General features: G+C 44.0%; 1 protein-coding gene across 5 annotated transcripts in view; it reads right to left on the bottom strand.

Annotated features, from left to right (window-relative positions):
* Positions 1-10,840: 10,840 nt before the first annotated feature.
* The window catches only part of GRIA1 (glutamate ionotropic receptor AMPA type subunit 1), a gene marked incomplete at both ends in the record, with an annotated part of 304,357 nt that continues 287,487 nt past the window's right edge, over positions 10,841-27,710 (bottom strand). For 4 of the 5 annotated variants that reach the window (XM_080924568.1, XM_080924569.1, XM_080924570.1 and 1 more), the window contains 2 exons: positions 10,841-11,044; positions 20,491-20,625. In XM_080924568.1, coding sequence (XP_080780694.1) covers positions 10,841-11,044; positions 20,491-20,625 — 339 coding nt within the window. Of the gene's footprint in view, positions 11,045-20,490; positions 20,626-27,675 lie in introns of all 5 variants that reach the window. The other variant, XM_080924567.1, reaches the window with a different exon arrangement.

Raw genomic sequence — 27,710 nt, 5'->3', positions numbered from 1 at the left:
ATGCCTTTGTGCACCCAAACACCTGTAACCAACTCCACATCTGAAAAAAAACCTCATTCTGTGTTTGGGTTTCCTTGAAAGTATTCAAACCTCTTCCACCTCTGGTTGTATCGTGTCTACTGCACCTCTCAAGGCAAAACAAAAGCTCAATGGCCCCATTCATATCCCCTTTTCCCCCGGGGGATGGATGCCCTCGGCCTCCTTTTAGCTCCACCCACCTTAGTCATCAAGTTACTGATAGATGCTTTGTGAATGGGCTTGTGAACTTGTGTTCTGTGTGGATGGAAGAGACTCACACAAACAAGGAAATAAGGTATCATGCATGTTGATGAGTTACATGAGGGAGTGACTTCAGACCAGCTCAGTTACGGGGTGTATAGAGTTTAGTGAGAAGAGATACAGGAAATGAGAAGCCAGGCTCAAAGGGATCTGGGTGGAAAATTTTTCTCACTCTAATCTGAGAAATTGCCAGGTGCAAGGAAGATGAAGTGCATCCTGACATTGGGATAGAAGCTGACAGAGTGGAAAAGTATTGACCATGGGGAATGAGGTATGGGGAGTCATGTGGGTAAAGTCTCTTTTACAGAACCTGTATATGAAATGGTGATGTGTCAGGAGCCATCATAGGACAATAACGAAAAATTGCTAATAACTAGCAGGTGATCTTCCTGAAATGACTTTGCTTTAGATTAATATCTACAATGAAGCTCCAGTAGGCAAGAGCCAGGAAAAAATCATTTTAGGAAAGATTCCTGATGTTAACATGTGTTTCCTGTTATTATTAAACATATATGATGATCATTAGGTATTGGCCCATTTTTTGAGCAAATCTCTGGTGAGCTACGATGATGTACTGTCTTGTAGTGATGCGATATAGACAAATAGATGACTTCTCAATTCTTTATGATGATCCTATAAGATTTCCCAAAATTATACCAGTATTTATTAAACTCTTTTATAGTGGGAGGGCTATTGGGTCCTTTTCTGATAGTCAAAACTGCAATGAGAACTCTGCCAGTCTCCCATATGTGACCAGTTAATTGTTTCTGAGAGTAATCAGACTTCTTACTACTCAGAGCACATCCCAAGAAGTTGTAAAACCATTAACCAAAGGTCATAAAAAGGGAACTAATGATTTATTATAGGTGCTAAGATGGAATATAAAATATCGACCGGGTTTATTTATACAAAACTTCACTAATAACTTATAATTTTTAACTTTCAATGAACATGTGGCACTGTGACAGTTGATAAATGTTTAACCAAATAATTACTCCTAATGAATATGCGTGTAAACATTCACTGCTGTAAACTTCTTATTCAGTTTATGATTTGAATTTGTGTAAACTTGTGATGACCTTATTCACATGTGATCATGTCTTCTGAAGGATGTATAAATGCTGAGGATGAAGAGAAGAATCAGAGCTGAGCTGAGGAGAACTTTTTTGGACCAACACTTCTTAGACAAAGAGGTGAAAAATAATTTTTCCCTTATCCCCTTTTTCATTCATTCCATTTCCCCCTTTTCCTAGAGAGCTTTCATAGAAAACATTTAATAAAACTTAGTTGTAAATGCTACAATCCCTTTTCAAAGTGTCCCCTTTTCTTCCTGTGACTTCTACGAGCAGGCTGGAAGTTAGAGCTGAGCAGTTCTTGCTGAGATAAAACAGAGGCCACATCATTTAATACCCCCACTGTCAGGTTACAGGTGTCTACTGTCTAAGCCAGCAGCTTTTTACCCTCAGAAAGAGCACGAAGGTTTGTAGGAATTTGAAAAAAGTTATCATTATCATTTCAGTATAATTAGGGAGTTAGAATGACTGGAGACAATCAGTCTTTAAAGCCACACCAGAGTCCTAACCTGTGTCCTATCTCAACCCTCTTCAGGCTGGGAAGCATCCAGCAGTGATGGGCATGTAGAAGCTGGCCCAGAGTCAGCATGGGCAACTTACTATCATGGGCCAGATGACATGCCCATCAGTGTGTTAGAGCTCTCTCTGTTGGAAACTTACATTCTGAATTGTACTCAACCAATGACAATCTTATCTCCGGGAGATGCTTGGTGACACCTGCACACATTTCAGGTTCCACATTTGAAGGAAAAGAATGCTTCCTAGAGGTCTTTAGTGAATGAATGGAGTGACCCATTTGTCACCAGTAACTAGCAACTAGAGCTGGTCTTGGTGTTTAATAGTATAGATAGTATGAATGTGGCTTATTTTCTTTCTTGACTGTGAACACTTTTGTAACTCAAACACTCACTCACTGTTCTTTGTTCATTATAGCATGTGCCTGTGGGCATGGTTGTGTCTTACCCATGCTTGCTAGGACCTTGAGTTTACTTTGTTCTGGGGAAAAATATTCATCCAAATGGAGGAGAATGTGGCCCCCAGCAGATCTCTCAACTAGTTCTGGCTGCAGAGCTGCCAGCAAGCAAGGAGGGAAGGGGGACAGAGTTGAGTACAAGAGACCTTATAGGTTGATACCCCTCTGTCTTTTGAGGCAGATAGTATTTTTGTCTCCTGTCTGATGAAATACCTGGCCTTATTTGCTCTGGCCTCTGGTTGATACCCTGAGGTCCACTCTTCTGCTATTAGCTTATGTCATGATTTGAATATTCTTGGCCCAGTGAGGAGGTGTGGCCTTGTTGGAGTAGGTGTGTCACTGTGAGTATGGGCTTTAAGACTTTCATCCTAGCTGCCTGGAAGTCATTTTTCCACTGGCAGCCTTCAGATGAAGACATAGAACTCTCAGCTCCTCCTGCACCAAGCCCACCTGGATGCTGGCAAGCTTCCTGCCTCAATGACAATGGACTGAACCTCTGGATCTGTAAGCCAGCCCCAATTAAATGGTATCTTTATAAGAGTTGCCTTGGTCATGGTGTCTGTTCACTGCAGTGAAATCCTAACTAAGACATGTTACTTCCTGCAGTTCAATTTCTCCCTGGCTTGAACTCAAAGACCTGCCATTTTCTAACCTACTTGCTCAACTTAAGATCCTTGTCCCTGTGCCATTCCATTGTTTTACTGTCATTCATGTCCAACATGCTACTTTTCACTGATTGCTTAGGGTTGGGGGTGGAGATTGCATTTGGACAGGTTGATTCTCTATTGTGGGGCATGGTCATTACACCCAGATCTCTAGTCACTAAAGACCTCAGCAACATTCTCTTCCTTGGCATGTGGAAAATGAAATATGTTCATATATCACCAAGTATCTTCCAGAGACAGGATTATCTTTTGTTGAGTACCATATGGGATGTAAGCTTCCAAAAGAAAGAGCTCTTAGCATTCTGGTGGGCATGTCTATGATCAATTCCCTTGATTATTAGTGGGAGGTTACCATTCCCTGGGCTGTACAAGGATGGAAAGTTTGCAAGCAGATCTGCATGCTTTTATTTCTCTCTGCTCTTACTGTGGATGTGAGGCGACTAGCTGCTTTGAGATCCTTCACTGTGACGTCTTTGCTGTGGTGGATGGTAACATGGAACTGTAAGCCAAATAAGACCCTTTCTCCCTTACATTGCTTTTTTACCAAGGAATTTCACCAGAGTAACAGAAATAAAACTGGACTAGAGAAGAGAGGTTTTTGTCCTCTTTCTTTCACATCATGAATGAGAACACTGAGACTTAGGTAGTAGAATGAACTGGTTAATATTACTCAGATCAAGGTCAATACCAGCCACACAGGCAGATGTCTCCCTGGATGTCAAATAGAGTTTGGTGCTTCTTTGGGCCTGGGGAAATTTCAAGTAAGGTGGAAAGGCAGAAGCTCCAGAGAGAGAATGGACTAGAGTTCAGACTAAGCCATTCACTAGATACATAGCCATACATCTCAATTCTCCATTTACTCTTCTTGGTGGTAATAAGCCCCCACCTTACAGGGCTAGGATAGAGAGGTGGTGCACCAGAAGCCCCAGAACCTAGTGAGTATGCTGAGCAAAGACTGACTCCCCATTCCGTAGCCCGTATGAAACTGAGGAGAAGGGATTAGCATTGCCACCCGTATGGCTTGGCACCCGTGGGAAAGGAGGTCAAAGGATACTAGTTCTTGGGAACTTGGTTAGAAATACAGGTGGTAGGATTCAGAGCCTGTGATGGGCAGGTGCAGGATTCAGTCTGTGATGGAAACAGTCAAATGGTAGCTTTTCAGTTTGTATTGTGTTGAAGGCTGATTCACTCGATTAAGGTAGCACTCCTGACTTTTCCCAGGGCCTTGTCTCTGCTATGATAATCTTATCTGTGCAGTTCAGAGTTTCCTTTTCTCAAGCAGAATGTTACAATGCTACAAACATGCAGAGTATAGGGACATTTAGAGCTCAAGTTGTATCTTTCTTTTCTTGTACCAGCACCAGCACAGTGGCTTTTTTTTTTTTTTATCAAGGTGGATTTTATTTTTAAAAAGGGTCTCATAAAGCCCAAGCTGGCATTGAACTTACGATGCAGCTGAAGATGACCTTGTATTTTTGGTTCTCATGCTCTCCGCCTTCTAAGTGCTAGGATTGTAGGCATGTGCCACTACACCCTGTTTATATGGTGCTGGGGATTAAATGTGAGGCTTTGTGTATTCTAGGTAACTGAGGGGCCCTGTGTGTGTGTGTGTGTGTGTGTGTGTGTGTGTTTTCATGTGTTTCTATCACTGGGCATGCAGCTGGCTTTGCAGATGTCATATGAATGCTAGGAGAGTCCTCTTCTGTTGCTGGGCTCCATTCCCAGCCCTGGAAGATGGAGATTTAATTTCCTGGAATTTCTTATCCAGACCAGACTCTTTTGTAACTGCACAGAACATCACAAGATACCACCCAGAGGTCTGGTACAGACCAGCTATCTAGCTTTGTCCCTGGATTTCACAAGAAGCCTTGTTTCACGTCTTGATAGACAGACTTCCAGTATGAGATATGTGCAGAGAAAGGAAGCAGAAGCTTGGTGACAGAGTAGGCTGCACCAGGGTCATGGGTATGGTGATGGATAAATACCAATAGCCTAGAGCTCTTTGGTGTTTAGTTGTTTTCATGAGCACATTGTTGATAATTTAGGATGGCACATGGACTTTCCATCCTGGTTGAACTCTGTAATCACTTGGAAATGCAAATCCAAACATCCTGCCATAAAGTAAGCAGTAACGGTAACCTATGCATGGCCTGTGCTCCATCAGAGAACCATATAGAATAGTTGTGAGTGATGGAGAATCTACAGTTCTGTAAGAGGGTGACCCATTTCTTTGATTAGCAGAATGAGGCATATCTGGGAGAACAAGTCAGGAATGGCAGGTATTGTTTTTCTAACTATGATACCCTTTTGGGCAGGAAGTTTCTTCAAGTTTCTCTCAGTATCTGAGCCAAGAAGGCAGCAAGATGAGGAGTTCAAGGTCAGCTACAAATTAAGCTTGAGACCAGCCTGACCTATATGAGACCCTGTTTCAAAGCTCCTTCCAACAACCAGCCAACCAACCAATCAACCAACCAACCAACCAACCAACCAACCCACCCACCAACCAACCAATCAACCAATTAACCAACCAACCAACCAACCAACCAACCAACCAACCAACCAACCAACCAACCAACCAACCGACCGACCAAAATTCAAATCTCCAATAATAATATCCAGGGATCTTCACTTTCTTATTTGTAAAGTAATACATGAACGGCAGCCCTAAAAATGTTTCATGGAACATTAGTTCTTGGTAAAGGAGAAACCTATTCTACCTTTTATTTGAGATGGACTTTGATACTGTCTCACTGTAAGATATCTGAGTCCAGTTCTACATGGCCTTGCTATTCTTTATACTATATATACTACCTTAGTATCCCTCTGAGTAGTGACTTGGGAACTTGAGCAATAGGGGTGTGAAGCTCCAGGGAAAAGTACAGGCTGACCTTGGCCCTTTAACCTCTGCTGTCTTCTACTTGGCACACTAAGGACATCATGTAAGTGGCCAATAAATTTGAGGAATGTGGAGAGAAGGAAAATCAGGGTATATATTTCTACTTTTATGTCTGTAGTACCTCTTTGGTGGAGATTTTCCTTAATGCTGTGGGTAATGTCTTCTACTGTACAGGTTACTTTTAACATTGGGAGAACATAAATCCATTGCCATGTGGCTCACAGGACAATGACAATTGGTCTCTTCTTTTGAATACATGGCCCCGAGGATCCAGTACCTGGCTGGATCAATATAGTTCTTCATAGGAGCTGGCCTTCAATCTCCTCCATAATTTTCTTGCTGCTCTCTACCTAGGTTTTTAAAAAGGTACTAAAAGTGAGAATTCTTCGTTGAGGGCATGTCTCAGTCGTAGAGTGATTGCCTAGCATGGACAATGTCACAGATTCAACCCCAGCATAGAGGCTGGTGTGTATGTGTGTGTGTATGTGTGTGTGTGTGTGTGTGTGTTTCCTCACTCTCCTTTCTATAACTCTGATTGGATAAATGATTTCTCCATGCTCCAAGGCATGGCTTCCTTTCCCAGAGGAATGGCAGAAATAATTTTACTCATTCCATTTTTTATCACTTGGACACGACACGCAGGTCCACAGTGCTTTCTTAATATTTCCCTGACCATTAACCATCATGATCTGGCTAGTGATGAAATGGGTCTATAGGGATATAAAGTCTTTAGGTTCAGGGAGACTTAGTTCAAAACATGACTCTATTGGGAGACTGTGAGAAAGCTACTTGAGCCGTTGATGTCTCCAATTCCTTATCTCCATGAAATAGAAGGTAGAAAATGTGCTTAACACAGTCAGTGCTCAATACAGTGGGACCTGTGCTGTTCTAGCCAGTTTGACATACCCAGTGTATTTACCAGTAAGGTAATGGGTTCTGTCTGTCTGATGGCTGGTGCTTCTTTTTCCAGGGGCACCCCAGATGACATAAGTATGTATAGGCAGGATAAACACTGGTGTCACACAAACCTGCTCATTCCTCTGCCATCTTCCCACTTCTAGAGTGCTTGCTGCTAAGCTCCTCCTACAATTCGATTTTAGGCACTTGCTAACTAACATGCATTGTTTTTTAGGAAAATAAATATTTGATGTTGCTTTTACTCCCTTCCTTTTCCCCTCCCCACATTCCTATCTCCTACTTTTCTTCCTTCCTTCTATTTCATTTTTGGTGAGGGTAATAATGGTTATTGAACCCAGGGCCTCAAGCGAGAAGACTTCTCCACTGAGATACATCTGCAACCATCTTGATATTGTTCTTAATCATCAATCTCTAAGTGTCAATACAGTCAGATCCCATCAGAAAGTCTTATTTGAGAAGAAGAAAAGCTCTCAGGCTCAGATAAGGGGGTCCTGGGTTTAGACAACTGAGATCATTTGCCAGAAACCTGGTTTTCACTTGGTTCTTGATGTAACTTTGTATACAATCACAATAAACCTGCATTCCTGTTTGGTGGTGTCTGAGAGATATTCCCTATGAGCTGTCCAGTTCTCTAGAGGAACTGCAATGCCTGCAAGTCAAACCTAGCACTCTGGAACTGTGTGACGTAAATGCCAAACACCACAATGTCATTCTTTGTCTTTTGTTGTTTTCGAAAAATCCCGAGGTTGGAGAGATGATATAGTAGGTTGTAATGCTTGCTTGACAAGCCTGAAGACCTGAGTTCGATCCTCAGTGATTACATGGCAGAAGAAGAGAACCGACTCCTGCAAGTTGTCCTTTGATCTCCACACAGGTTCTGGCACATGTGCATGTGTGTATATATACATGAATAGATATGTGTGAAAAATTAAATCCTATCTTGATGACTCATTCACAATCAATGAAATGATTCTGAGGGGTTTGTGGGTTGGACACAATAGCCATGTGCTTGCCTAGGATGCAAGGTCCCAGGTCTCAGGTCCCAGATCCCAGGTCTCAGGTCCCAGGTCTCAGGTCCCAGGTCTCAGGTCCCAGGTCTCAGGTTCCAGGTCCCAGGTCCAAGGCCCCAGGTCCCAGGTCTCAGGTCCCAGGTCCCAGGTCAAAGGTCCCAGGTCCCAGGTCCCAGTTCCAAGGTCCCAGGTCCCAGGTCTCAGGTCCAAGGTCCAAGGTCCCAGGTCCCAGGTCCCAGATCCCAGTTCCCAGGTCCCAGGTCCCAGGTCCCCAGTTTCAAGGTCCCAGGTTCCAGGTCCCAGGCCCAGCATAGGGAAGATGGATGTAGTTAAAAACTTGCTAGTCTTAGAAGATAAGAAAACATCAGTGTTTGGAACCCTAGCTTTAGAAATGGCACAACATGGAATGGGCAATAAGGAAAGGTAGGTAATGGGTCCATGGTGATTTAATTCTTGGTGATACCATACATTTTATGAAAATACCAAAAAAGGGGGAGGGAGCCAAAAAAAAAACCTATTTGAAAATAAAACAGAAATTCCTCCCCCAAAATATTTAGTGTCTGGTCAAAGGAAAGTTATTTTTTTCCTTCACACATCTGCCAAGAGAGTTGAAATAAATATAGATGTTAAATAAAAGGCCCAGGTACCAAAGAGCAAAATTTAATGAAAGCCAGAACTGTTAAGTATGGATTCCTGTTGAGAAAAACGTCAGTCTCTTTCAGAGTTTTCCCACTGCTCCATTTTTAAGAAAAGTGTAGTAAAAATACATAATACAAGGTAGCTAACTTTTTTTTTCACTTCTGTTTTCTCCCCACACATCCCTTGGTGAGAAGCATCTTCCCCAGAGTCATGGACTCCTCCCAGCAAGACCCTCATTTCCACCACAGTCTCTCTCTGCCCAACCAATAGGCTCAGGGGCTGGAGAACATCTTCCCAGGCAAAAGGTTTTTGAAGCAGCTGATGGTAGAATTTAGTTCCATCTCTTTCTAGGTGTGGACTCCCCAGTGGTGGGTCACACCGGAGTCTACAGTGGTAGGCAGGAGGCTGGGAGGATGTTAGCTGACAGAAATAAAAGGCGGTAATCCATCTCCAGGACACTGCTTCGAATGCCATGCCCACGGTAATACGGGAGAAACCGACCAACAGGTGAAGGGTTGATTCTGGGATGTTTCTTTGCTATGGCTGATGAAGAGAGAATGAGAGAGACATAAAGATGGTGGTTGTCCACTGGAAGCATCCACAGAGGAAGCCAGTTCTACTGCCCTGAGCCATAGATAGGCTCCAAAATCTTCAGCTCATTCATTGCTAATGATAAGCCCTAATAGGGACGATTGGATGGAAGCAGAGGGTAGAAGAATAAGCCGGAATATGATCATCGGTAGAAGCTAGTGGTATATGGCACTCACTGAAGCATGCACCTGGGACTGGCTGCAAAAGAGGTGGAAATCAGTTGCACCAAGAGTGAGTGTGGAGGTCTCCACAAAGCTGTGTGCCAGGGACTTCCACTCCCACCCAAAGGTTCAGGCAGCCTAGCATCACTCAGGGTGGCTCTTGTCACCTTTCCTGTCTGGCTGTCCTTCACCTGGGTCATTGCATTCATGGGTGTAAAGTTTCTGGACATTGTAATGCAATGTCCTCAGTTTGTCTTAGCCAGGGAAAAAGTTAGTATACTTGTGTTAGAGTTAAAAGATGGGCTCAGGCATCTTAAGGTCCCCTGATGTACTTTGCAATGTACCTCATCTCCATCTTTCAAAATAATTCAGGCTTTGCTGTCTTTCTTTCTTAAGGTCTGTTCACATGCTAAAACAATACTCTATTAACACAAAACCTGGGTTTTCTGCATTGACATAACTCACAAGTTCATATTTGGTCTCTCAAACCTAGGATAGGAAACAGCACAGAGAGCTCTGTGGCAGGGGCTTGGATGGGCTTCCATAATTCCCTATAACCCTCTTTTTGCACTTAGCTCAGGCAGTATTTCTCCTTATGCCAGAGGCTCCACAGAGAGTCCTACTCCACCACAGAGATCCAGTATAGATGTCAAGAAAAAGAAAGGCAAGAATCATGTATGACACCTCCCTGACTGCCAGCTTTTTGCAAGACTACTGGGTTCAGGAGGCCAGTTGCCCTTTGGCTACCACACTGCTTTTGGGCCTGAGCATAGTAGAATACACTTCCCAGGACTGAGATTGACTTTGTAAGGAGGCATACCATAATGGTACTCTACAGCCCATGCTATAGGAATGCTCTAGGCATTGCAGGAAGCTTCTTTCCAGCAACAATGAACTTAACAAGTCCTTCTCTATTATACTTTGCCCAGCCCCCTTTGAATTCTTATCTGAGATGCTCTTCATGGTTATTCTCTGATGAACCAGCATCTAGGAAATATTCTGTCCGGGGAAGGCAGCCCTCTTCTCCAGTCGTGCTTGTCTCCATCCAAGGCGTGGGCCAAAGGATGGAAGGAACCATGGAGAGCTCCAACACTGAATGAGTGGAAGTCAAGTATTCCTCTCCTTGCTTGTAAGGTGGAACCAATAATGAGTCTTCAATCTGAAACTAAAGAGTGTTGGGAAGGGGAAGGGGCTGGGGCTGGGGATAAGAAGGAGGAAAAGGGTTGAACAGAGCCTGCAAACCATGGGTATTAGTAAGAAAATAATGCACACACTAAGACACATTAACAACTGAATTAAAATTAAACAGTTTGATTTCTTCATTGATATCCCAGTGACTCCATTTTCAGGGACGTTAGACTTCCTTAGACAGGATTTCTCCCATTATTGCAGCATAGAGTTAGTGACCATCTTCACTTAGCAAATGGAAAAGGTTGGAAAAAAATCCCCAAATGAAAGGGACAGCGGCCTAGTGGATTTTTTTTTTAATTCTTCAGGGACATTGGCTGAATTGTCCTCCATATGGTCGTGGTGGTTGGAGGTGGTGTTTCATTTCTTTGTTTTTGGCACTGAAGGGCTTGGGATGGGGCTGGGGAAGCCTGAGCCTGCTCCCCAAGGGTTTCCTGTCTGCTCCAGTTACAATCCTGTGGCTCCCAAGGGCATCCCTGAACTGTGGCTCATGCAGGGAATAGATTGCATGGACTTGGGGAAGTCCTGGCTGACCACCCGGCCATTCTCTCCACTGCCGGCTCCTCCGCTGGCTCCTGCCCCACTGTTCCGGGGGAGGGTTGATGTCCGTATGGCTTCATTGATGGATTGCTGTGGGATCAAACAGAAACCCTTTTCAGGAGGACAGGGGGTTCTTCCCCAGGTCCTTGGTAATGATTGCCAAAGGGGAATGAGGCAAGCAGGGATTGAAACTCTTGCCCAACCTTCCTCCCAACTCCCAAGCTCAAGAAATGGTAGTATGGGTACATCTCAGTAATTCCTTTCTGGCACAACAAGTCTCTTTCTGATCTAGAATTCTAATACTCTAGAGGGTTAGTAGCACCAACTTGATGTGTCAGTCTATACCTGGAGGTTGTCTATGCTGGTAGTAAGCATGCATTACATAGACAGTGGAGTTGGGGGATGCATCCTGGCTTTCTTTGGTACATTAGGCCTTTTTCAACCACACTGTATAGATCACCTTCCCTTATCCTGGGCAGAGGTCTAGGCTTTGATGTGTTAGGAAACAAGCCCTAAGTTATCTCATTCTGTGGCTATTGTAGGTAGCTCATTTCCTTTGGGCTGCTGGAGTGGAGCTTAGGAAATTTACATCCTGTTACCTAAGCTATGTTCTGGGATCATGTTCCCATCTTTGGTATTTTTAGAACGTTTAAACCCCCATGTCTATAACATGTGTCTGTCTAGGCAGCTACAGTCATCCTTTCCCCTTATGCCTCCCCATCCTTCCCTCTGTCTTCCTTGTCTTCCTGCTCCTCTTCTCCCTCCTCCACCCTCTACCACCTCTATCTACTAAGAATGACAGTACTTCACAGAGAGTACTTTGAAATATTAAGGGAAACTGATGGTGTGTTATTATTGGATTCAAACAATTTTCTTCTAAAAAAACCCTCAAAAGCCCCACTTCTAGCTCTACATGTTAAAGGTACTTAGGAGTTATTTGAATAAGATAATTCACAAGATGTAACCAAAAAGGGTCATGTGCTGAAGAGAGTTAGGCCACATGTCCAAAAGCCTTCATCTGTGCATCACCTGCTTCCTGCCATCACATACACCTTCCTGGTCAAGACTGATTCATTGGTTCAGTGTCCTTCTAGGGGGTTGGGATTCTAGATTTCGGATCTAGACTCATGGATCACCTTATCGATAGAGGTGTTAAGTGGAATGTTCAAGGCCATAATCTGGGTCCTGGATTCGATCTTTTAGTCGAGAAGATCATTGTTCTCTGCAAAGTTCTATTGGAGGAGCTGTGTGGTATGAAGAAGCCACCCTTAGCCCTTCCTCTCTACTTCCGAGTGCTTAGAACGAGTTTTGGTAGGGATTGGCAGAAGGAGAAGGGATGTCTGTGGGTTGAGAGACTTCCTTTGCTCAGACCAACCTCCCGCATTTGTCAGCATGCACTCTGCTCAGTTTCCCCACTGAAGTCCTTCATCAGCTCAGCTGACAACAAGGCTGGCTTCTCTCAGTGTGTGTACACTATATATCCTTTTATACATAATATTTGTCACATGTATCCTGTGGGAGCTCCAGACCATACTTTCATGATCCATCACTGTCCTTACTGGCCACTACACAGATAGTTTATATAAGATATTCTTGAAGTTATTAAAAAAAACAATAATGATCCTTTCCAAACACCCTGGATTTGTTGTTGTGGCCCATAGAGATCATTCTGTCTCTTATGACTAGACTGTTATGACAGTCTGATGAAATTTTTTTCTTGCTACCCATTCTGATACTGTTTAAAAATGTTTTTTTTTCACTCCCAAATCTGAGATTCATCTGAGGGTAAGGTCAGAGGGGGTGGGTTAACCAAAACTAAAGTTGGATGAAAATCCATTCTTTTTGAGGCTAATTAAAAATGTAGTTAGAGGCTGGGAGATGGATCAGAAGTTAAGAGTAGATGTTTCTAGTTTAGAGAACCTGAGTTTGATTCCTAGCATCCATGTTTGATGGCTTACAATTGTAACAATAGCTCAAGTCATCTGATATCTGTGGCCTCCATGGTTACCAGTACTCCCATGCACATACCAATACAACACTTACACATAATCAAAAATAATAAAAGCGTAAGAATAACTAAAAATAACAGCTTAAAAATAACCTAAAAAGTGTTTGAATACAGATACCCTTCATGAGTTGAAAAAGCCTTTATATGAAAATCTCAGTGCCAGACAGAACTCCATTTGAATTCCTGGTCAGAGAGACTCCTACAAACAACAGCCTACAAACAATAAGACTATTGCTTTTGGTTGTTACTGTTGAAGAGACAATACACTTTGTTTGCAGGACAGCAAGCTAGAAGTGACATAGCAACTTTGTGTTGGCTGGCACAGTGCTAAACTCTGAATGCTACAGTGCTGGCTTGCGAGGCACACTGTGTTTCTTAGTGCAGGGGTGACATAAGAGTTATGGGGATAGTTAACCACTTCCTGATTCGGTCTGAGCTCTGCTTGCAGGCTTCACAAGGTTTAGCTCATGCCTTATATTATAAATCTGGGCAGAAGCCGAAGGTTTTAGATCCTATTGGGGAAACCTACTGTTGTTTTGCTCAATGGACACGTCATAAAACTACCTTTTCAATGATTAAGTTTATACACATAGATTAGTGCTTTGCTCAGCTTCACGCAGACGATCCCTTTACAGTAGTTTGCAGTTAATCTAGACACTCATTAATTGGTTAAACTGCTGAGACTAAGTGACTGGGAATGTTCATCTGCAAATGAGATGCCTATTTCAGTGTGTCTTCCTAAAAGATCACTGTACATCACAGAAAAGGAAGGAGAAAGAATGAAAGAGCTAGTGGATAGGAAGAGTGCTATGAGATGTTGTCTTCTGGACTTGGGCATTGCACTAGTGAACTTGTTGCAGCTAAAGTTACCTGAACAAGAACCTGAACCATGTCAGTCCAACAAGACCAGGCAACATGTCATCAAGTAGCACTAATTTGGTGGGTTCCCAAAATAAGAACAAAAACAACAAAAAAACAGAGAACATGAAGGTGGGAAGGAGATGTGTTGGTTGGTATCCAGAGAAGAGAGAGGGGGGAGCTGGAGGTGGTTGTGATCAAGACACGTTGAATGCTTGTATAAAATTATCAAAGAATAAATAAAAGATATTCTAAAAAATAAAATCCATGATTCAGACAGATTTCCCCCATATGATGTTCTGCCCACGCTGGTTCTGTCTCTTCCTCAAACCCTGGAACTTAATTTATTTACATCCTCCCCTGGCATTTCTTTACCAAAATGGAAGTGTGACTTGGATTGCATTTTTTTTTCAGTCAAAGGCCAAATAAATAGAACCACAATGCTACTCAGGGGAAATCTAAGCTCAGAACAGGAAGAATTAATGATTATTGATTCTAACACAAAAAGACTGAAAAGACAATATTTTAATTGTGTCAGTGGAAAAATATAGAACTTTCTAGAATATAGCTTGGAATGTCTAACCTTCAAGATGTTGGTTTACTATATTCCTTGAAAAATATGTGTGTGTGTGTGTGCATGCGCACAACCACCAGAGTGAGCATAGAGGCCACAGGTCAGCCTTCTGTCATTCACCAGGAGCTATTCACCTTGCATTTTGAAACAAGGTTTCTCACTAGAACATGGAGTTCACTGATACATCTAGGCTAGTTGACCACTAAGCCCTAGGGATTTACCTATCTCTGCTCCCTCAGGACTGAGATTAAAAGTATGTACCACCACACCTATTTTTCTCTCTGTGTGCTGGGGATCGAACTGTGCATCAGGTACTTTATCAACCGAGATACCTCCATAGGCCCATATTCCTTTAACTTGACTACCACTTCCACCACCACCACCACCATCACCACCCAAAACAACAACAACAACAACAACACAATTTAAAGCTCATATAGATTACCTTGGGTTTGTTCCTCAAAAGTCTCAAATATTTATGTAATATTTCACTAACGTTGGCTAAACATCACAAGTTTATTTTAAGGACAAGGTTAATGGCACAGTCAATACCAGAGGCTACCAAAAGCTGAGACAAATCTGGCAAGTAACTGAGACCTTTCAACATTAAAATAGCAGAGTCATTTTCTCAGGAAGCTGAACGCTGCCCAGAGCACACCCTACTACAGGTCTTTTACTAGCTTCCTTTCTGATACATTTATGGAACCTTGGACAAGACAAGAGCCAGAATGCCCGGATGGAAAGAAAGCAAGTTAACAGGCAATAGACCTCTAGTTCTTAAACTTTGGAATCCTAGGGTGGGGGTTTAGGGAAAAAACATTGGTATCTGAATTCTACTTCACTAATGCTGAATGAATAGCCTGGGTATCTAACTTTCAAAGCTTCTGGGGTGATTCTAAACTGGAAGTTGAGCTTATCTACAGTCCCGGATCATTTTAAAGAGAGCCTGACACGTACACATGATTGACTAGTTTAAGACAACAGTTATCTGAGGCAGTTACAGAGTATATAACCTATTAAATATGGTTCTTGTTTTCTCCCAAAGCTAGCTGATAATCGCTAAGATAATGCCTAACCTTGCATTTGAGAGGGTGGCTCTCTGTTGTTCCCTCCCAAATATACCAGTCATTCTTAAGCACATCCTTAGAGCTGTTCTGAAACAGGCTCAGGAAAAGAAGAGTGAATGAAAAGGGTAGTTGCAAAGTCCCCCAATGTGGTTCTTCTGAGACTCGGTTTTGCAATGGTGACCATGCTCTGTTTCTCAGTCTTTTGGTTTGCTAGGAGAACTGCCCAGTCTCTGGATGTCAGAGAATATTCCAATGAAAGCTCGGTTTCATTAATGACCCCATCCATCTTACATACAAGAAGTGGTTGAGCACCTACCACAGAGGACTCTTCCTCTGTGTTAAGCCTTTTGCTGCTCATCAAGTCTAGGCAAATGTACAGATCCTAATCTGCTGTGGCTTAAGCATAACATGTGTTGGTGTTGTTACGTACAAGTTTGAAAGGTCAGCTGCTCTCCAGGGACTTGGGTATTAATTTTCCCATGAGAGAGGAAGGTCAAAGATGATAAGGATCTTTATTACTTATATCAACAAGGACAAAGATGCTGTTCTGTTTTCCTTGGAAGAGGGGGGCAGACATGCTATAGCTCCACACAACTAAAAATATGCCCTTGGTGATGTTTTGCTTCATGACAACTTAAGTTACACTATGATGTTGTGGGCTACCTGAAATCTTTGAGTCTTCAGCTCCTACACTGCCAACTCAGTATTTCTCTGTCTAAGCATCACTGTTTTCTAGACACTTGTAGGCAAGAGTTCTAGTGTTTGAGTCTCTGACTCTGGGCATCCTTTGGTGGCAACTCTCTGGCTTTGGCTAGTTCATTCCTTGCTTCAACCTAGCTAAATATCACTGTGTCTGGGTTTTTCCCAGTTGCATCTTCTCTGCTGAGCATTGTCCTCCCTCTTCCCTGGTGATACGTATGTTCTGTTCGACGCATCAAATGGGGAAGAGTGTCAAGGAGACTCAGTTGAGATCCTGTGCTTTCCTGAATGTCACAGCCTGAGTCGTGGAGACACATTTTATTTATCTTTGTGACCGGTACAATGACGGACACTTGAGGGACATGAAGCGCATGCCCAGGAAAGTATCAATCACTGGAAGAAGAGAAATCGAGCAATTTAGAAGCACCTTGGATAAAACCAAGAGCCTGAGCTTTGTGGAGCCTTTGCTCACTGTCTAATCCCTGTTCTTCTAGCTTCTGGCTTCTGTGAGCAAGCTCCTTTACTTCCAGCCTCACTTCCTATTAGCCTACAGATCTTCAAGAATGCATTACACGGTTCATGAAAAGGAGGAGTCAATACCGTGATATGCAAGTCCCCAGCCTTCCCTCCCCCTTTACCCCTCTCCCCTCTCCTTTATCCTTCCCTTTGTACTCAGTTTCCCTCTTTTTTTCTCTCCCCTCACATGTGACTAGTGAAAGGTCTCTTTGGACTGCTGAGACATGGGGGGGGGGGTGATCCTGAGCTGGTTTAGTGGTTCCTGGCTTTAAGAAGGGGTAAAAGTTGTGATCAGGGAAAGATACAGGATGGAAGGTCTTTCCAAAGGTCCCCTAGGGCCCTAGGCTGGGCTTCCAAAGAGAGATAATTGCTTTTGGGGAAAGCAAAGCCACTCATTATGAAGCCCTAGGACTGGCTGCAGCACATTCCATTTATCTCTTTTAGATAAGAGAGGAATTGATGGAGCTTCAGAAATGAAGGACCAGCTAGATTAATAAAGTATCTCCGTTGAAGTGGAAAGATGGAACACTCTATTAGGAGTCCCGTTGTTTTGTGCAAAAGTCATGATGGTGGATGGAACTGATTATCTGGTACTGTGTCTTAGGTTAGTGCTTCTGGAGACTCCTGGAGAACTTTAACAACACTGTAAAGGGAGTTGTGAGAACGTCTCTCTGGCATGACACCATGATGCAATGACCTCTTCAAAGAACCCTTATCTTCTAAGACTGCAGTGCCGGTTGTCACTGTCTCAGAAGATAATCCCAGTCTCTGTTCAGTTACCTGGGTTAGTAGAAATCACTACAAAACTAGAGGGATGTTGGACATTCAGGTGGCTTTCTGCTTGGTGGCTACCAAACCACATCATAGTTGATGAGCACACATAGATACAGTCAAACCCACCTTGGGGATGCCGCTCTATACTGGGCAGTTTGCATTACATAACCATATACCACTCTCTATGTGCTTCCTCTCCTGCTCCAATAGACTTTTTCTTCTGCGCATAATTCTACATTAACTTGATGAAAAACATATACCCTACAGCCACAGCCTGTTCTTTAAGGACCTGTGGTCTGCATGGCTCAAAACATTCTAGCACATGTGATAAAGAAAACTACAGGCTGATAAGTAAGTGTTAACAGAAGAAAGCTTGAAGGGAGTTTCGGCTGTCTGTTAATAAGGCCGGTAGCATGGATGCTAGCCATCAGTGCTGTCATCACTTATTGAGAGCGTACTGCGATGTGGGTCTCTTGCCAATCCTTTCATCTATTACTTCATATCCTCACTATGAGTTTATGAAGTGTATACCATCACTGTCCTCATTTTTAAATCCTAAAAAATAAGAGGACCAGGGAGTAATTAAAACTCGTTTAAGGTGACAGAGTTAAGACACAGAGTGGATGACACACGCCAGGCTCTCCACTCTGAGATATTCACAGGACATTGTGTCCTGTGGTGCCATGAGAAGGAGCTTTGGAGGGCTGACCAGCACCATCTCTGAGTCTCTGGTCCATGGGAAGGGGGCAGAGGATTCTAAAGAGTGTAGCTGGCTTAGCTCCTGCCCTGGGCCCCTCTTTGCTGATTGAACAGCCCTTTCCTCTCCTTGGATGATAAGAAAGGACAATCTATAAATTTATGCTCTGAATGAAATTGGAGAAAAAAGATCTGTGTAGGGCTTAGGGGTGCGTGCCACACCCCACCATGATTATAAGAGGGTTTAAGTATAAAGTCAATGAGTGTGCTGTGATCTGGGTTTTTTTCCCCCTCAACAGAATGTGGAGGTGGGAGAGCTGGTTAAGAGGAGAGCAAAGTGTCCTGAGGTCCTCTCGAGAAATCTGCCATACTTGCAGACTTTCATTCTTCCTGTTACCATCCTGTGAGAGAGTAGCTTTTAAATGGGCCTCATGAGATGGAAAAAGGGGTGAAGGATCAGCTTGGACAGAACACACAGGGGCTAGAACATGGTGGGAGGAGGGAAGCAGATTGCCAGTGTGAAGGCAGCTGGAAGCATGACGTAGGGATGCTGAATGCCAGGACAGAAAGTCTTAGTACTGGGATGCAGGTGCCTCTTCCTCTACCAGCATCCGCCTAATACACAACTGAACACTGAGTTTCCAAGCAAGGGACTGACTAGAGATGTCCTCCCCAGGAGTGGCCCAGGGTGTACAGAGGATGTACACAAGCCAAGGAGTGGAGAGGCTGGGCAGAGACCTGTGCTGTTGATCCTGTGTTGCATATGTGTTCTGCTCAGAGGAAATTGAACATTGACAAGTGGACCTTTAGGACACATTATAGGACAGCAAAACCCAGGGGGGAAAATCTTATTCATCTAATCAAGCCAAAAAGAGAGCCCAGGCCAAGATACACACTGGTGTGAAGCCCACACTGACCACACTTCTCTTCTCAGTCTAAAGAATGCTTGTTCTTAATCTCTGCTGTTTCCCATAAGTCCTCTCCAATCCCCCTTTCTATCTTCCTTTAGTCTTCACTGTCTGAATTACAACCTTCTCTTTCTTTATGTGTGTATGTGTATTGTTTGTTTGTGTGCATGTGTGTAAGTGTGTGTGTTATAAGTATGTGAATGGATATGTGTGTGGTGTACGTGCCTGTGTGTGTGTGTGTGTGTGTGAGTGTTGGTGAGGTTGATATTGAAGGTCTTCTTCAACTTCTCTTCCCCTTACTTTTTTTTCCATACAGAGTCATTGAACCTATACCTTATAGTTCTAGGTAGGCCAGATGACCAATGAACTCCAGGGGTCCCCCTTTGCTCCCCTTTCGGTGGTGAGGTGACAGCTGTGAAAGGCTGCACCTGGCTTTTAAGTGGGCATGGAGACTCTGAACTTAAGTCCTCATGTCTTTGTGGCAGGCACTTTACCATGTGAAACATGTCCCTAGCCCAGAGCACTTTCCCATATCCATTTCCTGTTGAAATTCAAAGGTGTGAAGGTCACAGAAGGGGCCTAAGTCCTCTGCTTCCTTATGCTGCAGTTTATATGATTGACTTCCATACAGGTCTCCTCACTAGGGCTAATGATGCAATCCAGGGTCTGTGATGCTGACACCCTAGCTTCCCTGTGATGTTTTCATCCACATATTTGCTAAGAAACACTTGTCCCTTCTCACACTGTACCGGTCAAGGTGAGCTCCCTACTCACTGGGATGGTTCACGTGCTCCTGTTAGAAAAGTGGGTTTTGCGTATCATATTCACATCTATTTTTTGTTGAATCCAGCCTCTGCTGCTGTTGTATTCTTTGGAAACTCATGAGATGAGTCTGCTTGTCCCCTGCCCAACAGGCTTCATGTTTTTACGGGCAGCTCTCCAGCCTTCTCTAATTCTTTTCTTTTGCTGCCTTCAGCTGTGTTCAGTATAGTTTGGGGTTACTGACCTACTCTGCTCACCTTCCTCTGTGAGTAATATTTCTCTGCCTGGGTCACCCCATACTACAGAGGTTGAAAATGGACCCAGTTTACCAGGCAGGGCAGGATCAGCACAGGGAGCTGGGTAGGCATGCCTTCCCTCATCCGGTCAGCTGCTTGACTGGATGTAATTTCAGAAAACTCAGCCTCTCACTGTGCTGGCTGAACCCCAAACCTCACCAACCTGCCTCGGGGAAGACTCATTTGCTGTTTTGGGCACGGTATTTGCCAGACACACCCATTTCTCCCCTTTCTTTTAGACCCCGATGTCTCTTTTAGTTTTTTTTTCCTGATGCCTGTCTGCTCCCTGAATGATCTCAACCTGTCTCTTTCTACGTCTATGGAGCAAAAAGCCTCTCAAAGAACCCAGCTGTGCCACTGAGTACAGGGTAGGGAAAAGGCCTGGGAAGACGATGCCACCTTCATCCGCTTCGACTCGCTACGGGATTTGTAGCAGAACTCGATTAAGGCAACCAGCATGGCCAGTCCCAGCCCTCCAATCAGGATGTAGAATACTCCTGCCACATTGCTGAGGCTCAAAGCACTGGTCTTGTCCTAAGAGAAGGAGGTGGAAAAGGAGGGGAGGGGAAAGAGGAAAGTGAGTCAAGAGGCTTGACATCATTGAGGCAGCAGCAAATTAACACACATACACGCAACCCCACACCCTCCTCAGCGTTCATAGATGGAAATTGCTTGTATTCATTGGCCGTATGTTCACAACATTGCCTGGGGGAGAGGGGGATGCATGTGTGTTTGTGTAGATTTAAATGATCTGTGATTGTGTTGAAACTTCTAATTCTATGACTTCCCTCCTTAATGTCTTTTCTGGGACAGGAGATACCACAAAAATTCAGGCCAGATCTGGTAAGATCTGAACCCTTGAGCTTAACTAATTCTTTCAGGAAGACCCTTCCCTTTAGCTCCATGTCTGCCTCATCTCCTCTGTTGCTTGGCAACATGTCAGCCTCCATCATTGTAACATATTTCTGAGTGTTTTGCTGGGAGTTGGTATTAAAGTGAACTTTCCCCTAGACATGCATTTGATTTCAATTTAATAAGACAGCTCTCAAGCACATAATAAAGGCAGAGGGATGTAAACCTTTAATGACTGCTCTCATTCCCAATTTAAGGGGAAAATCTAGGAGGGGGGAGCTCATACTGGTAGAAAGGCATTGGGCTAGAGTAATGACTATTTAATCCTAATAATTACGCTTAATCGATGTCATTTATTTCTTTTTTTTGTATTGGAGGTGTTCGCTAAGATTGCAGTAGGTAGACTTGAGTGGATGGATTTAGAAATCTCAGTTGCCTGTACGAAAAGATGCTCTGCTGGCTACAGGGATGCTGATCCACAGAGAAAGATGCTAAATTCCCAGAAGGCTGGGGGAGCGTATTGATGTTAGGCAGGAGGGAGCTGAACCCCTGCTTATAGAGCCTGTGATTAGAACGGTGTGGGAGCCTGTCCCAGAATCCTGTCACATCCTGTGGGCTTTAAGGGTGTGTGTGGGAAGAGAGAAGGGGAACCCTGTTTCAGGTAGTGAGAATACTATCCCAAATTGCTGTTCACGATGGAAGGCAGTGTCTGAGGAAGAGAGACCACCATTCCACCCAATGCTTGACAAAGGTAAAAAAACACTTTTTAAGTTTTGGAAAAATGCTCCTCCCCAGTTGTTATGGCAGCTCCCAATGCCTTCTTTCCTGTTGTTTCCTCATGTAAGAATGTTTCAATCAATCAAAATGAAAGGCATCTCTCAGCTTGCACGGTACTTGGCATTGGTGGCACAGGGTAGGGTGCGTAACTTTTCCCTTCTGTGTGTTGCTTTTCAGGTAGAGATCCAGATGTGTAGTATGAATGGTAGAGTGCATGGTCCTAGTTGGTGTTCTGATACCCAACTGGGAGGATCTGGCCATGTGGGGAGGGATTTCTTATCTCCAAGCTTTTGCCCTCCTTCAACGTGATGCAGTGTACAGGGTTCTTGGTGGTTGAATGTGGGGACTGCAGATGGCAGGTATCAGCCTGCCTCCCTATCCTGGAGAGAGCCTCGCCAGAAAAGCCATGGGATTATCCACAGCAACCCCGAGAGAGGCTTCTTGTGTGGCTACAGCAGATGGTTCTTGCATAGAGGTGACTTTTGGCAATGCTTAGCCTGGCTCTCTAGGCAGGGGAAATGATTATTCAAGGGAGCAAACTTTTTCCTGTCTGGAATAATGGTCTGAGAAGAGAAATGTGAAAATCGGGTTCAACATGTGGTTTGGGAAGTGGTAGAACATATGCATGCCCACTTGTGTGACTCTCAGAACACTCAGCATATATCCCTGCTTGTTTTTCAGAAGCTGTGTAGTGTTTAGGATTACTTAACAGAAATTCCTGTCAAACTCTCCTTTCTGCACAGGGACAAGGGTTGGGCAATGTGGGGAGACATCTTAAAGCATCACCAGGTCACACTGTAATGGGGACTAGATAAGGGTGATGCTCAGAGAGAGTTAATGGAGAAGTGCAGAAAAGAAGGCCAGAGGCTACTGACTTCACAGGCTTACTCATCTTTCAATGATGAGTAAGCTTGTCCTGTCTATAGCTTAGGCTAGTTTATTCTACATAGTCTCCCCAAGTTGGATTTGCTTGGAGATGTACTCAAGGATAAGGGAATGGTGGGCAACCCGTTTGTTACTATCAACATTGCACTGTGACTGTATCTGCATCCCTGGCCACCACTTTGGGTATATCTGTGAAACAGGTAGGGCTAGATCTTTGTGTTGAATTGAGAAAAGAGTTGTGTTCTGTGTAACTATAGAAAAAAGAGGGTCCAGTGACTGTGACTGTGAGTCTGGTTGTTTCTGGAGTGGAGAATTTTAATCCTTCTTTCTTTCTTCTCTGGTGTTAGGGATTGAACTCTAGGCCTGATTATCTATCTATCTATCTATCTATCTATCTATCTATCCATCCTTATCTATCTATCTATGTATCTATCTATCTATCTATCTATCTATCCATCTATCCTTATCTATCTATCTATCTATCCATACTTATCTATCTATCTATCTATCCATCTATCTATCTATCTATCCTTATCTATCTATCTATCTATCTATCTATCTATCTATCCATCTATCCTTATCTATCTATCTATCTATCTATCTATCTATCTATCTATCTATCTATCTATCTATCCATCCATCCATCCATCCATCCATCCATCCATCCATCCATCCATCCATCCATCTATCTATCTATCTATCTATCTATCTATCTATCTATCTATCTATGTGGTTTTTCTAGACAGGGTTTCTCTCTGAACAGCCTTGGTTTTCATGGACCTTGTTATGTAGACCAGGCTGGCTTCAAACTCAGAGATCTGCCTGCCTCTGCCTCCTGAATACTGGAATTAAAGGTGTGTACTACCATAGCCTGACTAATCTTTATTTATATTTGTTTGCTTGAGACAGGATTTTACTATATATCCTAGGCTAGCTTTGAACTGAATGTGTAGCCTAGGCTGGTCTCCACCTTCTGATCTTCTGCCTCAGTTTTGGAAGTTCTGGAATTATATGTGTATATCACCAGTCAGCTTATTCATTTATGGCCCAGAGAGATGGCTGCATATGTGAAGACAGCTTGATGGTTTCAACCTTCTATCCCTTTTGGTGGACTAGTGTCATAGGCCCTGGCATGACAATGTGACAAGGAGCTAGTATTAGTGTGGTTTTAGTTTAGGTAAGTTCCTATTTAGACAAGCTTTGTGATTTATTTATGTGTACCATTAGCTTTATGTATGCATGAAAGTACGTATTTCTCTTTCATCTCCTCCTCCTCCTTCTCTCTCTCTTTCCTTCCCTCCCCCCCCCATCTCTCTCTCTTTCAGTGCTGGGCAGTGAACCCAGGACATTAGGTATGCTAGGCTGGTGCTCTACCATTAAGTTATAGCCCTAGCTCATCATTATTAGCTTTTGGAATAGCATCAGATTTAGCTCTTTCTAAGGTGACTGGGATTTTCTGGTCTGTTGCCATCACTGATTCTCTTTGACACCTATTGTTCGGATAGAATGGGCTATCCTAGGGCAGAGATAAAAGTTCTTTTATTTGGAGACTGGAGCCTTTGCTCTTCTTCTGATCAATTGTGCACACAGAGACTTCATTGTGCACTTGAGTAAATAGCAGTGTCTCAGTACATGGAAAACTGCAGGGTTCCAGCTCTGATGGGGGAAGGAGGAGATGGGCTTGGGGTCTTCCAAGTGTTCCCTGAAACATCCCATTCTCTTTTCATCCACAGCAGATGCACTTCCCCAGAACTAGGCAGCTTGCTGGTAGGAGGGAAAAGTCACAACTTGTCTCCCGCCAGGAACAGACAGGGTGATGGTGCGGAAGAGAGTGATGGGTGAAAAAAGAAAAGAAAAACAGAAAACTCGAAACTCTCATCTTGCAGAACTGTTGGGTTGGTTGCTATGGTGATGACCCCAGCTTCACAATCTGTTCTCCTGAACTTGTTGTCTTCAATTTGCTGCCTCCCTTCTGTTGGAGGGAGAATTCCCCACCCTTCTGTATGTCTCCTTGCTCTTCCCACGTATTGAGGAACTGTCCCAGATTCCTTGTTTTTAAGCCAACATCGGTTCCAAGAATGCTCAAGACCTTCCAAGATTTGGCCTTCATGAAGAAGATTGGGCATAGGGTTGAGGCTTTCTTTCTGAAGTTCTAGAAGAAGCCAATGCCTTTGGCCACGAGAGCAATGCCTCCACTGAGACTAGTGCTGCTGATCACCTGAGAGCTGAGAGTTCTGGACCCAGTATCTATTTCTCCAAAGGTCTCCTCCCTTTCATCTTCTCTTTTGCCAGAATCCCACAGTTTCCAGGACACTTTTAGTGTCTATGCTGGACCACTGCAGTCTAAGGTGGCCCTTCCAGACTGTACAGAAGAGGGCCTAGTTCTTCAAAGACAAGCTTTCCTTTAGAGTAAGTTTTTCTGTTGTGTTCTTCCCAGAACTTACATATTTGGAGTAAGAAGAGATTCGAGGAATGGTACTTTTCTAGGAGAGACAGGTGATGGCTGGGTAAGCTGGGCCACCAGCTGAGATCCAAAGGGAAAAGCTGCTGGGAAGGGCATGAACTCAACTTATGGACTTCTTGCAGGCATGTAGCCCTGTTTGAAGGTGGCTTGCGCACTCTTGGTAGAGGTGAAAACTTCCAACGTGGGTGCAATTTGGAAGAAGCTGGCAGGGACATGTACATCTGGGGTTTAGGTGACCTTTGACACTCACCCCAACCCCAAGTGTTCTGAAGCATCCCAGGAATTCCTCGAGGACTGAAGATCACAGCCTTTGAGAAGTTTTCACCAGAGCCTTGTCCCTTAAGTGGATGCAAAGAAATGGAAGCCTTGTCAATTGGCAGTGTTTGCTGTTCCATTTCCAAAGTAGGCCAGTTCCCTAGGCTGCAGATTTTCCCCCAAGAGCAGTACAGGATGAGAACTGGCCCACTGTACTAATAACTGGCAAGGCAGACATTGTGCAAGTGATGGGTGTGGGAGTGGCTCGTCTCAGCAGCCTGTGCTCAGGGACTTGCTGTTCCACAGTGCACAAGGGACATCCTGACTCCAGACACATTAGCAGCTGAGGATGCAAGTAGACTCGATGAGTTGTGGAGGAGAGTTCAAGCTCTGGCTGAAGCTAAGGTATCTTCCAAAGTGGGAGGATCTTTTTTTTTTTTTTTTTTTTTTTTCCAAAACAAAAGCCCCAGTCTCTGCCCCTCTAGGGAGCCCTTAGCAGGAGCTGGATGTCTGATTGGACTGTGCATTGGTGAACGGTGGTTCTATGTTTCTGAAAAATCAAGTCTGCTGTCCCCAGACATAGTTCCGGCTTATATCCCAGAATCAAAGATTTATTTTAAAAAAGGCAATAACAATGGAGTTTATATCTAGGGGCATCCCAAGAGCAGTGATGGGAGAGTTAGGAATGTGGCTTGGGGACCTGGGCAGAATGAATTCTCTGGAGTGGGCAGCTGCCCTGTCGGGCCTGTGATCTTGAACAGGATTTGCACAGAAGTCATTGGTCCTTTCTAGGCCATTACCTGTTCTGCCTCACACACAGCAGGCAACCTGGCCCTAAGCAAGATTTCACTGGAGCTGGAGACCTCTACAGTGGAGGAGACAGAGTGACTTCTGTATCTTTGAAGGAGTCACTTTCCCTAACCACATCCCTCTGACACTGTTCTCTTGTGCTTTCTTTCATTCAAGAGTGTAAGGAGGTGGGAAAAGGATGGTCCTTCTAGGTGGCCAGGGGGTTCCACCTTCAGGGAACATGGGTCATGTTTTACGCACTCCGAGGACATTGGCTGGCACCGAAGTTCTTTCGCCTTCCTTTGCGGAGAGTGGAAGCACAATGGTTAGTGTATCTGGAGCAGCTCACGTTCTTTGCTGATGCTGAGGCTGAGTGACAAGGGTACCTAAGATGAGCCATGGGAGATCTGGGGTAAGTGATGCTACAGGGGGTGGTTACTATACTGACTTCAGTGGCCAGCATGAGAGGCTGCCTCCCCTTCTGGCCCTCTTTCAATCTTCCTGACTAACCCAGTGACTGGATCTCAGTTTGTTACTGACCTATCCTAGACTCATGGCTGCTGCTTGCTCTTTTCCTTAGAGTGAGTGCAGGGCCATTATAAAAGTAACTTTCATTTAAGGTTTTACCTATCAATGTACTCATTCTCCTGTTTTACTTCCTTTTCCCTAGATTATGGGAAAGAACTAATTTTTCATGTTAAATATGGATGACAGCGTTGCCACCATTTAATTTATTTAGTTTCTTATTTATGTGTGCATGTGTGTGTGGGTGAACATTTGGATGTCAGAGGACAAATTCGGGAGTCAGTGCTCTTCCACCATGTGGGTTCTGGGTAAACAAGTTTACCCACTGAACCACTGTGCCTGCTCTGGTGTTATTGCTTTTAGTATTAACCAATTATTAATTAAAGTAAGTAAAACCCAAAGAGAACATGGGTGGTGTGTGGGTGTCTGGGAGGTTGGTCAAGGAAGGGTTAAAGTCCTTCTGGATTCATTTCCAACACTGATACCTGGCAAATGAGATGTAGACGATGCTTTTATGCCCCTTTTCCTTTTGATCACAAACCCATCTGTTTGTATGGGGAGCCCCAGTTAGAGGATGTGGTTCTGCAAACCAGCTGGCACCCTCAAAACAAGGGTGAGGACTCATGCTATGTGCTTGAAGATCAACATTCCTCCCACAAAAAGCTTTTAAAGCAGGGTTCAGTATTCTCTGAGCATAATCCAGACCATCATCTTGTATAGGGGTGGCAAAGAACCCTGCCAGGCTGGGTGTGGAATTGCGCCATTCTACAACAAACAGTGCTGGCCACAAGGTGGTAGCCTTGTGCGCAGCTCCTCAGTAGGAACAGCAAGAGGAGCTGTGAAGGGCCTTGGACACTGGCATGCTGATATGCAAGATTTCACCCCTCCCTGGGATGCTGTACAACAAGGCCCTCCTAGGGCCCATGGTTCTAGAGTGCCCACGCCTCCCCGAGGCTCAGAAGACACTGTTCAACACTGTATTTTTTTTTTTTTTTTTTTGTGACAGATGTGTGTGACCTCTGTAGCAGGTGACTGACCTTACTTCCGGAGTCCTTGCTTCCACATTCCCCTT

The sequence above is a fragment of the Micromys minutus genome (genome assembly GCF_963924665.1).
Source record: "Micromys minutus genome assembly, chromosome: 10".
Classification (NCBI taxonomy): domain Eukaryota; kingdom Metazoa; phylum Chordata; class Mammalia; order Rodentia; family Muridae; genus Micromys; species Micromys minutus.
The sequence above is the reverse complement of the archived record's forward strand: the minus strand, read 5'-3'. Positions and strand labels throughout refer to the sequence as shown.